The sequence below is a fragment of the Aedes aegypti genome, chromosome 2 (assembly GCF_002204515.2).
Source record: "Aedes aegypti strain LVP_AGWG chromosome 2, AaegL5.0 Primary Assembly, whole genome shotgun sequence".
NCBI classification, from domain to species: domain Eukaryota; kingdom Metazoa; phylum Arthropoda; class Insecta; order Diptera; family Culicidae; genus Aedes; species Aedes aegypti.
Window position 1 is genome coordinate 7633200 of NC_035108.1, and position 15293 is coordinate 7648492.

Here is a 15293-nt window from a genome sequence, read left to right on the forward strand (position 1 = left end):
AAGCCTCTTCGCCGCTGCAAATAGAGGCGGTGTACGTGTCGAAATCAGATTGGTACCTGCTGGACCCGCCGGAGCCAGAGTGCGGAACTAGCAGAGGAAAAACTCCCATGGTTTTGGTGCAGAGTCTGCCATCCTCTGTAGTCCGGAGGTACATCAATGAGAACAACGCGCATATATTCGGTAAGTTTTTCCGTTCTAAAGCTAAGTATGCTGTTTCGCTCAAGAAAAGTAAAAAATTTCTGCGGAAGAAATGGTCAAGAAATTTTCTACAGTGAGCTCCATTTGAATTGACATTTCTTTCAACTGCATACTGCGATCAAAGAAAAATGCTTTTCTTGATCATTTCTTGCAAGAAATTTCCCACGCAATGAGATAGGCGATTTCTTTTCTGTTGAAGTGCATACTTCCCTTAAGCTAAGTATGTTGTTTCGCTCAAGAAAAGTAAAGAAATTCCTTGACTGAAAGGGTCAAGAAATTTCCTACAGAGAGCCCCCTTTGAAGTGACAACTGCGTACTGCGATCAGAAAAAAGTAATTTTCTTGACCTTTTTTTGGAAGAAATTTTCCACGCATCGAGATAGGCGATTCCTTTTCTTGTCAGTAGCAAACCAGGCTTTAATGAGAAATATGTACCTGAAAAGAAAAGTAATCGCCTACCGGATTAAGTAATTGAAGGGTATCGCAAACCACCGTGAGCGCTTGCTTCAGGGAGTTGATTCATGCAAAATGGTGCAAATGTCAAAAGTGAAAAAGTAGTTTTCGCCGTTAAAATCGACAAATTAAAAAATAAAATAAACACACAGCTGTTTAATTCCTAAAATAAATAGGATGTGTTTTTATTTTATTTATTTCGATGTGTTCATTTCAAGGGCGAAAACTGCTTTTTCATTTTTGACATTTGCTTAAATTTCACTTGCACCTTAATCCTATTAAATCAGTTTTCGCGTTTCGCGTTTACTCTAGCCAATAGAAATATTAGTAGTAGAACGCTAATGGCGCTGTTCTCACAAAACTGAATTAGTTTATTATCACCTTTAACTGTATCTTTTCATTGTTTTACCGATGCCATGTTGTTGTGGATGATTTTAAAATTTATTTGACACTTTGAGGACCGGTACTCAAGCTGTCAGCGCGTGGCAAACTAGGTAACACGAACATTAAGCCCCACGCACAATGTGAGCGGCAGCGCGGCACAGCGGCATGACGGCGGGCCCATCTTGAGGTACACTCTGCTTGTCAAGTCAATGTTGAGAAGGATTTAGTCAACATGGGATTGATAAGTGGAGTGTGGATCAAGATGGGCGTGCCGTCATGCCGCTGTACCGCGCTGCCGCTCACATTGTGCGTGGGGCTTTAGCGACATTAGCATTCTTAGGTTAATGCTTCTACTCTCTAGCCGCACTCTAACGTGGCATTTTCGACCATCCGTTTTTCGACCTACCCGGAGAGCGTTACGTTACGTTACGCTGCTGCAATCCGTCAGTCAGCTGTCAACCGATGAGCATCGATGCTGCTTGTTTTCCTTTGCGACTGTGTTTTCCTTCTTGTGTAATGGTCCTCTAGTTCGAGATCTGTTTTTTAAAATTCGGTGGTGAAAAATCGTCTTAAATTCGAAATTGTGCGGTCGCGTGTGATTTTATTGTGCATCGATGGTTGCCTGATTGAGTGATAATTTGTGATAACGTGAATTGCGGTGTAGAAAACGTGAGTTTCCTTTGTGAAATTGAGGTGTGAAAAGTGAATCCTGGTATCGAATGGCGATGGCGACCCAGGCAGGGGTTCTGGACAAAGGCAGTTTGGAGAAGTTTGTCAAAATTATGGCAATGAAATCGGCACAGATTATTGTGCAGGCACGGCTGGGCGAGAAGATCCGAACCGACTGCAATCCGAGAACTTCCGGAAATGATTGGGTGAGTGCTTCCTCACAGTAAAATGCTACAAAGGGGGGAAATGGGTTTAGGGGCCTTATTTTTGATGGAGCTGTTTTCAAACATGGTGGCTGCCAGAACAAGTTTGAAAACAAAAATCAGATGTTTCGTCCAGCTTGTTGGTGGGGAAGCTTGCAGGTATGTGTTTTCCTATGAAAATCGATTCGTTTGATAGAGCACGTCATTAGAGGATGATGCGATGGTGAATGGAATCGATCGAGGTCATCAGGTTGTTCAAACAAGTTGTCCTCAAGGATGTCTCTTCTCTATAGACGATAAGTATAATGTTATGAATAAACTTCTTGAATCAGCTGTGTTTTGTAAAAACACAATGTAATCGACAAAGGAATATTCCACCAATATCCGCGCTTATGCTTTATAATTTATGTATATTATTAATATTTCTACGTCTTATTTTTGAGCCACCATAAGCCAATATGTTATTCGTTTTTTGTTCCTTTTAATTGTGAAGATTTGGTGTAGAAAACGCTTCCTCATTTACGTTTTCTTGAACCAATGTAAAGTTCAGCTAACAGATTATTTTTTATAACAAAGTTCAAATTACCAAATTAAAAAAAAACAAATTTAAGAGAAATTTTGGATTTTTAGAGTTAATCTTTGAATGAAATTGAAGTATTCGGTTTAAATATCGATTTTAGTAATTTCACTATAAATTCATTTTCTCAGGTTTTTCGTCATGGCTTTCTCCAGAAGATTCTAACGAAATTTTTGAAACATTCAACTTAGGAATTGCTACAAGTATGTCGCCATACACTTTCTTTTGTTGAAACTTTAAATGCTGAAAGGTAAAGCATTTAAAGTTTCAACAAAAGAGGGATGGAATGTACCTAAAAGCTAATAAGTTTTAAGTTTATAAAAAAAATAATGGGTAGGGAAATACGTTTATACTTAGTGTTAATATATAATGTGTGCATACCATGGTTTTCTTCAAGTCGAGTCTAGTACACGACACTGAAGACGGCCTTACAGTTGAGGTCGAAATTGAGATCGTATCTGTCAAACTCTAGTGGAATTAAATGGTGTAGTACTAAATTCTGTTTTTTCATCTACTTATAGGTATCCTACTAAACAGCTCGAAGATTTATTATAACCCCATTTTTAATATTTTTTAAATTTACCCTGTCCTTTGGTTCAGAAAGGGGTATGGGCGCGTTCTGCCAATTCGTTTCGGCATTGAATCGACGAGGTTCTGCAGCATTGTCAAAGGAATTTTACGCCACTCCTCTCTAACAGCTGCTTCCAGCTCTCGAACTGATCCGAACTGCCGTCCTCCACTGTAAACCCGTCTTGCGAGGATTCCCCAAAGATTTTCGATTGGGTTTAGGTCCGGACTCCGCGCTGGCCAATCCATAACTGGGATGTCCCGCTCCAAAAACCATTGTTTGGAGGCCTTGCTGACATGGATCGCAGCGTTATCTTGTTGAAAAACAAATTCGTTTTCCATCACATCCTCCGTAAATGGGATCAAAACACTGTCCAGAAGCTCAACATAGTTTTCGGACTTCATTCTGGTAGTAATTGTTGCAATCGGGGTTTTACCTCTACGTGAAAATGCAGCCCAGACCATCAAACTTCCTCCACCGAAATTTCTGCTCAGCTTCACTTGCGGATCCTTCCGAAGATCGTGCCAATAATACGCGCAGCAGTCAGGACCATCAAGATTAAACTTCTTCTCGTCGGAAAAAATCACGTTGTTCCATTCCCGCTTCCAAGACATATGGTTTCTGGCAAAATCCAGTCTTGCCTGAACATGCCTCGGAGTAAGGTTGGGTTTTTTGGCCTTTTTCGTGTACACCATGTGTCCAGATCCACGTAGTATTTGAGATACTCGCCTTGTTGTGATGGAAAGACCCAATTCCTTCTTAATACCGGATGAATCCAGCTCCCCGGCTTCACCAAGCTGGATAATTCGGTTCCTCTCACGGTTGGTGATCTTGTAGTTGCCCTTGTTTTTCTTCCGGATGCCGTAATTCTCACCTTTCTTCAGGAAATTTCGCACGACCGTCTCTCCTCTACCGATCCTCTTGGCGATTGCACGGTTACTTTGGCCAACATCCTTCAATTCAAGGATTAATCTTCGCTCCGTTTCGTCCAAGAACTTTCCTTTCCTTGAAAACTGTCAACAAACAACACTGTGCACGAATCGCAAAACTTTCCGCACGCATCCGTTTACATCGGCAGCAAAAGAAAATGACAAGTTTTTGTAGTGTGAGTGAAGCAAACACAAATGGCGTTAGCTTGGACACTGTGCGCTTATAGGAATTTCCTGGCCAAAAAATGATATTTTTATTTCACAAAATCGAAAAATTATTAATTTTGACTGTCTTTCATACAACCAAGTGGAAATATAGTAAATATCATTTTAGTAACAGATCGTCAATGTTTTATGTAATAACTAGTCGCAAATGTTGAAAAATGCGTGTGCGCTTATAGGAATTTCGGCCACTGTATATAGATTCTAAATTTATGAAAACTATGCCTCTTTCTAAATCCCAATTTGCTTATCAAAGCGGAAAATCAACGGTCTCAGCACTGCACACGCTAGTGAACAAGATCGAGAAAACCTTTAATGCAAAAGAAATCGCTCTTATAGCATTTCTTGATATTGAGGGCGCGTTCGATAACGCTTCTTATTCGTCTATAGGTTCGGCAATGTTGAGGAGAAACTTCGACCCGTGCATTGCAACCTGGGTACATGCTATGCTAGCAAATCGACAGATCTCATCTGAGCTGAGTGATTCGCGCATTACTGTAATGGCTACAAGGGGATGCCCTCAAGGGGGAGTACTCTCTCCCTTATTGTGGTCATTAGTGGTGGACGAACTGCTAGATAGCTTAGAAAGACGGGGTTTTGAAGTTGTTGGATACGCAGATGACGTAGTCATTATTGTACGAGGCAAATTTGACAGCGTTATTCCATCAAGGATGCAAATTGCTCTCAATCACACAATCTCCTGGTGTCAAAAAGAGAAACTAGGAATAAACCCTTCAAAAACAACAATTGTACCGCTCACAAAAAGACGAAAGGTACAACTCCACCCTTTTTTCTTGAACCAAATACAATTATTTTACTCAAATGAGGTCAAGTATCTTGGCATCACACTTGACGCAAAACTAAATTGTAACACCCATCTTCAAACAATCATAAATAAAGGTCTCAACTCACTCTGGGTTTGCTCAAAGACCTGTGGTAAAACATGGGGTCTAAAACCCAGTATGATCATGTGGATCTATAAAACAATCGTTCGGCCTAGAATAACCTATGCGTCTCTTGTTTGGTGGCCTAAGACAAAGGAAGCTACGGCTAGAGCTAAGCTGAACAAAATTCAACGTACTGCCTGTATTGCCATAACCGGTGCAGTTCGTAGTACCCCCTCGTTTGCCCTAGATGCTATACTCAATCTGCCCCGGCTGGATCAATTCATAAAGCTGGATGCTGAGAAAAGTGCTCTTAGGCTAAAACGATCAACAGTCTTACTGTCAGGGGACTTAACAGGTCACTTCAGTATATTATACGAATTTTCGATAAATTCTATTGTTGAAAAATGTAGTGACTGGATGGAAAAAGTGGTAAACTATGACTCGCCATTCACGGTGGTCTTTCCTTCTCGTGAGGAATGGGAAGGAGGTGGACCCACCATTTCACCAGGATCTAATAAATTCTACACAGATGGTTCAAAAATGAATAATCTGACAGGGTCTGGAGTATACGGACCGAAAACCAAAATCTCTGTCTTTCTTGGACAGTGGCCTACAGTATTTCAAACAGAAGTCTATGCAATCAAGGAATGTGCGCAGCTGTGCCTGAAAAGAAATTACAGACATGCCACCATCTGTATTTTCTCTGATAGTCAAGCAGCGCTTCAATCTTTGAAGGCTTTCACTTGCAACTCAAAACTTGTGTGGGAATGCATTCTTGCACTGAAATCCCTAGCTGAACGCAATCGAGTTAAACTATATTGGATCCCAGGACATACGGGTCTAGAGGGTAACGAAATTGCCGATCAGCTAGCAAGGAATGGATCAACCAATATGTTCATTGGTCCAGAGCCATTCCTTGGCATTTCAAACTCTGCACTAAACACGGAATTGAACAACTGGTTGTTCGGTCAAATTCAATCAAATTGGAATACAGTTTCCAATGCGAATCAGTCCAAAAGGTTCGTAACAATAAACACGACACAAACACAAAAACTTATAGGTCTCAACAAAAGGGATCTCAGAACATACATCGGTCTAATAACTGGTCACTGCCCAAGCAGATACCACTTATACAAGATCGATGTCGTTCAAAATACAAATTGCCGTTTCTGTGACGAGTCAGACGAAACCTCACAACACCTTCTCTGCTCTTGAAGTGCACACATCCATCGTAGGTTCAAAATATTTGGCAAGCACTACTTACAGCCAGCTGATATTTGGAACGCATCCCCCAGGGAGGTGGTTAGCTTTAATAGGCTGATCACGCCAGATTGGGGGAACTACAACACTGCAACCTAGGACTTCTGCCCATCAATGGCAGATGGTTCAAAGTTCAGTCAAATGCGCAAAGTATTCCGGAGGCCCATTTGCTACTGGAAAATATTGTGTACATAGTGTAATAGGGTATATCACAATAGTCCTAACAAATGGACGCAGTGATCCCACACCCGACAGATGTTATCGCATGTCGAAGTCAAATAATGGAACTGAATTCAGTCAACTATGTAAATCTGTATGGGTACTTGACCATCCTTCCAACACTAGAAATGAATTAGCTGATGAGCTAGCTCGTAATGGTGCATCGCATGAGTTCTTTGGTCCTGAGAACTTTAAAGATCACTATTGTAAGAAAGCAATATTATTTAGTAAAAATTACATGGTTTTCGAGGACTTTGAAACAAGTTTTAAAATAATAGTTTTCAAAATACTATACTTTTAAAAACTATTATTTGAAAACTTTTTTCAAAATTCTCGAAAAATTATGTTATTTTTACTGACAATCAATATTTTTATTTTCAGGATTTTCAACTTTCTCTACAACTTGTAAGTATTTATTCATCTCCAAACATAAATTATTCCAAGGTTCCCCAAATGAGAAGAAATTTCAAATAGAAATCGAATTATAGAGAGATATTTACCTCTCACGTGAAATTGTAGGTTCTTGCTGAAGTCTTTTACTTCTTGTTTAGCGACTAGTGATCTCAGATTGATAACACGTCAGATTAAATAATGTAAGTTTAATTTCAAAATTAACCTTTTTAACTTCACTATTCTTCAGATAAAGGATAGTTTCAACACTTCACATTATAAAATATGACAATATTTAGGTTTTGGACACCGAAATACGATTAAGATTTGAACATCGTGTATAGGTCCTCCATAATATAACGGATACCCTATCTGAATATCAAAAGAAATAAAACGCCGACAATTGTGATTCAAAAGATCGAAAATTGAAAATCAAGATAAGATAGATAATCCAATTTTAGATCATCGTTAAGTTAACCCCACATTGAGCCCTTGCGACCGTGACTTGCAACGCGGGAATCAAAGTCCACATTGTGAAACAATTTCCACAAAGACCACGTTCAATTTATTTTATTACACCATTCTCAGATAGTTGGCATAACGGCCGTGCAAATATTTACCCTCCCGCACCTACAAATGCATTCTCGCCATTTCTCGTCGCCGTGGGTGACGTTCAAGAGGAAAGCTTACGCGGTGATTCAAAGTATGTGTACCCAGTGTGATGTGAATAAGTGCAACAGCTAGCGACTCGTTGACGGAAACATTTAGCTGATGCGCAATTTTTTTCACAAACGAACTATGGGTTATTGCACCGAACACACTATTGCATAGAGGCACCGCTGCAGCATTAGTTGTGCATTCTAAGACAGACTGCATCAGGATCAAGTTACGTCTCGTCGCGTTGGGCATGATTAGAATATAATCGACGCAATTGTGCTCCCAGCAGATCAGAACTACGGGCAATTCAGACTGTTTCCTTGTTCACCGTTTTGGATTGAGTGCTATATTGCTACAAGCAACTATAGCTTTGTCCGCTCGGAATAAGTCGTGATGAATGTTTCTCCTTGAGTGTCTGATTACTTAACTGCCATTTTTCTAATCCGGAGTTGATCGTCGTGCTCTCCAGTAGGGCAAACATCGTTCAAGAGTAGCCAAACGCTCTCCATTAGGGTGACGATGATCGTCACGATAGCATATATACTAGAAAATCCCCTTTACTTGACTCGATTAGAGCTGACAGATATGTGTCACGGCCGTTTGCCATTTGAACGAACAAGGCAATTTGTTGGCAGAAAGCTTTTGCTGTCCCACTTGTGCTTGTTACAAGCTCCAACGTAAACGCCGCCGGATATCGGCCAGATTCGTGTAGTTAAATCTAGATCATCGTTCCGCCTATTCCGGGGCTGCAACGACGATTCGATTTCTTGACTAGGTAGTTGATCTAGTTAACAGTTTTAAAAGGATTGAAAACAGTCTGGAACTTTTATTGGTGGTGGTTTCATTGATTGATGATTAAGCACTGGTCAGTTTGTGGTCAGATATTACTTTTAATAGATCTCTGGTAGAAATTCCTCAGCGTTTCTTTCAGTAATAACTTCAGAGTTTCTGCAATTTCTGGATAAATTATTTGAGGACTTTTTTGAAAAAAATCTGGGAGAATCTGTTAAAAAAATATGTATTTTCAGTAAGGACCTTGAAATCTAAAAACAAATTCTTAACGAAAGTTTTGTTGATAATCCTATATAGTAATTTCTGCAGATATCTTTAGAAAAATTACTGGTTGATTTCTCGAAGAAATATCAAACAAAAATTTTGGAGAAATTTCCAGGAAGGGAGGGGTGCGGGCAACATTTCCACCCTCCTGCCCCCCCCCCCCCCCCTTCTGGTAACGCCCATGCACATTCGCCATAGGCAGGAAAAATTATGACCTTGTAACATGCGATTTCCTTGTTCGTAGTAGTAGAATGCCGCGCACTCGAACTTCCCTCCCTCAATTTCACAGTAATTGTAGGCGCCCTAGAAATAGAAAGCGTCACGACTAGCCACGATCCGTATCACCACTGCAATCACTGCAAATAGCGTACGGACAAAGGTAAACAACCAGCACATCTAAATTCGAGTGAAGCCCTGCGAAAACACACCGCGAGTGCAACAGTGTTGTTGACTGATCTACTCGCCGGCAAAATGTAGGAAAACAAATTGCATAACTATTTGCACCGAATTGACGGTTGACGGTTGCACTCTCGCTCGGATGGGATAGATCATCCGAGCAAGGTAGCATTCTAGTCTGAACCGGATCGAAACTGGTTGCTAAACTTAGGGCGAAAGAACTGACATTGATGAGACGTGTTGTGCATCGGATTTGATGCGGTTAGATCAAGATTTTTGATTGCATATTATAAATTGGTCGATGTTAAGTCAGAGTGGTCCAAGTACAAAACATAGGAAAATTGGTTTATTCTGTCATTAGATACAAAATTACCTTACCTCCATTTCACTTTGGTCAGATTAGATGTATGTTGTAAACTGCGCGAGATATGTAATAAATTTACTTTGGGATCGCGAGACATTTCAATTGATTTTAATAGTTTTTTCGGCATGTAATGCGTCTTCTTTTCATCCATCAATAGAAATTCATGAATATAACATAATTCGATGCATTTGATTTTGATTTCTTGCCATTTTACATTTTGGATTAGTTGGTCAGAAATTGCAACAATTTTTGTGCAGACAGAGTGGACCAAGTTTCGACTGCAATAAACTGATTTATTATTATAATTTTAAGTCGGTTTGAGAGTCTGATAGAAGGTTTTGGTACCGTCAAACGGGGTAACTTGCAACAGGGGTGAAACTTGCAACACTTCGACATGTAACCGAACTGTCGTTTCGGTATTGAGTAAACTTATTATAATTTATTCCGCCATTTATTGACCTTAGGTATACAACAGAAGATTTTGCCGAGGGTTTAGGTATTGTTTCTTTTTTGGTTGGATTACTGGAGAGAAAATCATATTAGACGTTGGATTGTATAAAAATAATGCTGAAAAACGTTCCCCGTACCACACAAACGATAGAAATGTGTCATTCGAGGCATTTGCTATCAGTTACAGTATTAAGTAGTGTACAAATTGACAATGTTTTGATAATTTGAGGCTTCTTCTTCTTTCTGGCGTTACGTCCCCACTGGGACAGAGCCTTCTTCTCAGCTTAGTGTTCTTATGAGCACTTCCACAGTTATTCACTGAGAGCTTACTATGCCAGTGACCATTTTTGCATGTGTATATCGTGTGGCAGGTACGAAGATACTCTATGCCCTGGGGAGTCGAGAAAATTTCCAATCCGAAAAGATCCTCGACCGGTGGGATTCGAACCCACGACCCTCAGCTTGGTCATGCTGAATAGCTGCGCGTTTACCGCTACGGCTATCAGGGCCCCTGTAATAATTTGAGGCTTATACACTATAAAAATTCAAAAACGTTTTTGACTCCCCTTCTGGGGTAACTTGCAACAGCAATTTTGATCTCAATTATTTGATATTTCTTGCCGTTTGTCATCGAAAACACATGAAAACAGAATTGAACATATATTTGTTCAGTTAAACTAAAATGTTTGTACCTCAATCAATACACGTTTGGTACTAAATATTAGAAAATTCATTAATCGTATTATTTTTAGATTAAGTTTTATTTTCTTCATAAAAATAATAAATAGTTTTGAAAATCTGTATAAAAATTAACCTGCAGATCTATCATTGAGAACTTTCTGCATAAAATATGATGAAAGTTATGTCAAAAAAAAACAACATAAATCATTATAAACCATATCAATATGTAACGCGTCGCTTCGATTTAAATACAGTCGTAACGTAACCTCGATATAACGTAATTTTTACCTCGATATAACGTAACTTTATTTGGCTCCCATTTATTTTTCCAATTTTTATCAAACACATTGTTTGTGAACTATAATAAACAATTTCCAAGATTCAAACACCAACCAATACTTAATCAAAGTAATGCAAGCGTTTACTATCACTGAATACAGTCATAAAGCGATATCGAGTGAGCTATAAGCTAATGTTAACACCCTACATCATTCTTCTTTATTTTTGTTGCATTTACGCTCCCACTGGAACCCCCTCCCCTTGGTTATGCGACCTTGCCGCGATGGGAGGGCATAATCCATTAGCCCATATGATGGAAACCAAAGGCGTAACCTGTAGTGGTGGTATCACATTTTGGCACTTTTTGCTTAAAGCCGCGTCATAATTCATATGGCATAGACGCAATAATATCTCGGATGTGATCCAACGGACATTCTGCGTCATTGATAGAATTGATGCCCATTTCAAATAATTAATCTATTCGAAGTGGACATTAATACTATTGGTGACGTTCAGTTTGCCTTTTGCTAACCAGAATGAACCGTAGCCACTCTTACTATTAGCTAGCTAGATACATCGTTATCATATACGACGTAGGGAATACTTAGGAACTCTTAGGAAAATGACTAGTAGATTCACTGAGTAGAAATAAGTGGCGACAATCTTATTTTAATATGGTTTTTACATTGCCATAATAAGAAATACCTCTTTTGTAACAGCGGTATAAAAAATCTAATTCCAGCTTCATTTTCGCAAAATTTACAATTAGAAAGTAGGCGTTGTGAAGCATCGCATTTGCCACCGAAAAGTGAATCTTGTAGGAGACTGTAATAGAAGCCTAAGGTAACTTTACTCTTCAATATTCACTATAAAAATGACTATGGAAAGTAAGACGCTGAGATCGATCATTAGGGTACACTTGCTAGTTTCGAAAAATTGTTGAACAGACAAGGAAAGCGACTTTTTTCTTTAAGGATATATGAACGTAATGACCAATGAATACTTTTAACAACAAGAAATGAAATTAACTAGAACTACTACTAAACAGCCTAATTTTGTTAAGACTTGACGACACTTGACATTTAAGACTCTAATCTTACGTAAAAGACAATAGTAATCAGAATAGCACTTGAATGACAAATTATTCAAAACCATTTCGACTAGACAGTATTAGTAATGCACTACTATTTCAAACAAATTCTAATGGAGCTGCTGATTTTCATAATGCTTCGTTTTCTCAGAAGCAAGGGAATATGGGTACTTTTCAAAAACTACCACGTCACAATACTAATAAAAAACAGTGTTCATGTGGGCGCCATTGCCTAGTCCGTCTGAGTATTGGTCCTGGTAGAGGGGAAACTTGGCAAAAGCCAGACCGAGGGTTCAGCCTTGACAAGTTAAGCTGTCAGGCAGCTCCAACTGAATACCATACAAAAAAAAAAAAAAAAAAAAAATTTACGCTCCCACTGGAACCGAGCCTGCTACTCACTTCAATTTTCTATGGAAGCTTTATTAATAACTAATTTATACTTTGTATTAAAAAAAAACTAGATGAACCTCGGATTAGACTTGTGTGTCGCCGGGCCACGCTGCCATCGCCGATCCATTTAACGTATATTTGATGAGCTTTTCTTAAAAATGCTCATGGAAATATTAAGCTATTGCTTTAGGAATTCTTACAGATATCCTTCAAATGATGTCTCCAATAATTTGATGTTGATCTCCTGAAATTTATCCACGGATTACATCTTGGATCATTCTGAGGATGCCTCCAGAGATTCCTCCAATAATTTCTCCATGGACTCATCTTAAGCTCTCCTCGTATTCATGTAAAAACCTAAAACATATTCTTAAAATAATTCCGACAGGCATATTCCAGAAAATGCACTAGTTAACCCTCCTGATATTCATGTTTAAAACCATCTGAGATTTTCTTCAGAAATTATGCTAGGGATTCCACCAGATTGTTTTTTAAGCGATTTCAGAGATTCCTCCAAGAGCTTTTATGAACATTTCATCAACATTCACTTAACTGATTCCCGTCTTAAGAACTCCTTGAGGAATTTCATCAGAAAGTTCGCATTCAATTCTACCAAGAAATGGTTTAAATATTTCTTCATGAATTTCTCCAAATAGTTATATCTATGAATCCTACTGTGCATTTGTGCAAAAATTTCAAAAAGTTATTTCTCCAGGGTATAAAGTGGATTCAACTATGAATTCTTCAAATCATTCCGCCTATGATACCTTATTTTTTTCGGAGTCTAGAAATTCATTAATTATTTTAAAACTTTTCCATCCATTCTTCCAGCGGATTTTTAAAGAATAATTCAGTTATAATTCTTGGAATGCTCTACAAATTTTTCCAAAAAATCGTACAGGTATTCAAAACCTGAAAACAATTTTATCGGCATTTATCCAGCAATTTCGTAATAAATTTCTGCAGAACTTTCTCCTTTATATGTATACAAAATTTCACAATGACTTGTTTTCATTGGGGTTTTCAAGTTATGCTTGAATTACCATCTAGAGATTTTAAATGGATATTTTTTTACAAAAATATAATCAGGGATTCGTCCAAAAACTGAGCAAGTTCCCCAGATCCCCCAGAGAATTTTCCTAGAATACTGCCGATAATCCCACCACGTATTCGTTCAGAAACTTTTGCATGGAAAATTCCACAAAGATAGTTGTTGTTTTTAATGGAATTTTTTAGTGACTTCTTTAAGAATTTTGAAAAAAAAAAAATTGTTCGAAGGAATTCTTGGGACATTCATTCTAAAATTCTGTGAAGAAATTACAAAAAGATGTGCTCTAGGAGTTTTACCACGCGCTCCCCATAACAAAATTCTTGAAGTTCCATAATTGCCTGCTAGAAATGTTCATGGACTGCTCAACATCAACTTTTTTAAAGGTTTCTGAGAGATCTCATTTATAAAATTCTTTTAAGAAAAATATTTTTCATTAAATACGGAAAAATATCGAAAAAAATATGTAAGATAGACTGAAATAACTGCTAGTTTAATAATAGCAATGTAATACCCATTTTCTCAACAAGTAATATATTTTGAAATAAATTTACAAAAAATAATATTTTGCTTCGATATAACGTAATCTCGATATAACGTAACGAGAATAAAAATAAAAATACGTCAAAAAACAACAAATAGCCATAACTTTTACAAATCTCAATAGATTTTTATGATATTTGGAGTGAAAGTCTCCATGACATTTATAAGTTTTGTTTCGAATTGAAAAAACTCTTGCTCCACTCGAACTTTTGCCCCACTTTACCATATCATATACTAGAATTTTTCAGTGTGGACACCTTATGCAATGCCAATGGAGTTTTCAATCGAATTCATTTAATGCGCATACTTTAATCAATAATTATTATTTTTCTAAGTGTAGAGTAGCATGTTTTTGATTATTTTCCTGCTTTTACTGCAGAAAATTATTAAATGATCATAATAACACGATATAGGTTAAGTTCTTAATATTGTACTTTAAGTAGCACTGAGTGTTGCATGTTACCCCACATAAGGGGTAGCATAAAAAATGTATATTTTTCGTCTCTTCTGGTCCCATGAAACAAAATACTGATAAAACTAAGTGGTATTCTTTTTTCCTCAAATTTTTCATTCATATAGCTATGAAGTTGAAAATTGTTGCAAGTTACCCCGTTTGACGGTAGATATTAAAGTCTCTGTATGGAATACCCTAGAACCAGCTGTTTGGACAAGTATATTTTGGCCGGTATTCAAGATGTTCACTTGGTCCACTCTGATTAAACGCATTTTTGAATATTTCTGGTCTTCACTGCTCTGATCCAACAAAGCTCTAGTTGTCCAGCTATCGTAATGTAACTGATTTTAGAATTGAAGATATGAATTCCCAATGATTGTTATTTTCCTATAGATTGTTCAGTCAGAGTGAACCAAATCACTGAACGTTGTTCTTTGGTTCAGTCAGAGCGAACCAAGTGCACTTAGTCCATCAACATATAACAACGTTACATTAGAGGTTTAGATTATGTTTTTCCATGAATATCACTTCACATTATATTGTTTGGAAGTAGCCTAAAAATGTAGGCAAATATTGAACCAGAATTTTCACGAGTTAAAAAACTGCAAAGTGTAAAATTTCAAGTCGATTTTTCTCAAACCATGAGTTTAAATCTTGATAAGTTCAGCTCCGATGTCACCTCTACCATCTGCTTTATTGTTCTATACATGTCTGATGGCATTCTGAGCTTCCCGCAATGTGAAGGCAGGATGTAGAATTTTCTCCTTTATTTTGATCTTCGCTGTATGCACTCTCAGCACCATCATGTGTTCATCGAAGTACTGCTTTCACTTTTCAATCGCACATCTTAGCTCGTTGCACGAAGGCTTTGTGGGATACAAAAAAAAAAAGAACTTACGTGTTTCTTGAGACTGACATAGCTTTTGA

General features: G+C 38.0%; 1 protein-coding gene across 2 annotated transcripts in view; it reads left to right on the forward strand.

Annotated features, from left to right (window-relative positions):
* The first annotated feature begins 1517 nt into the window (after nucleotides 1-1517).
* LOC5579871 (autophagy-related protein 13 homolog) overlaps nucleotides 1518-15293 on the forward strand; it is a 128052-nt gene continuing 114276 nt past the window's right edge. Inside the window, exons 1-2 of one of the 2 annotated variants that reach the window (XM_021839845.1) lie at nucleotides 1518-1909; nucleotides 6950-6973. In XM_021839845.1, coding sequence (XP_021695537.1) covers nucleotides 1754-1909; nucleotides 6950-6973 — 180 coding nt within the window. In that variant the 5' untranslated portion in view covers nucleotides 1518-1753. The remainder of the gene's footprint in view (nucleotides 1910-6949; nucleotides 6974-15293) is intronic. The other variant, XM_001664283.2, reaches the window with a different exon arrangement.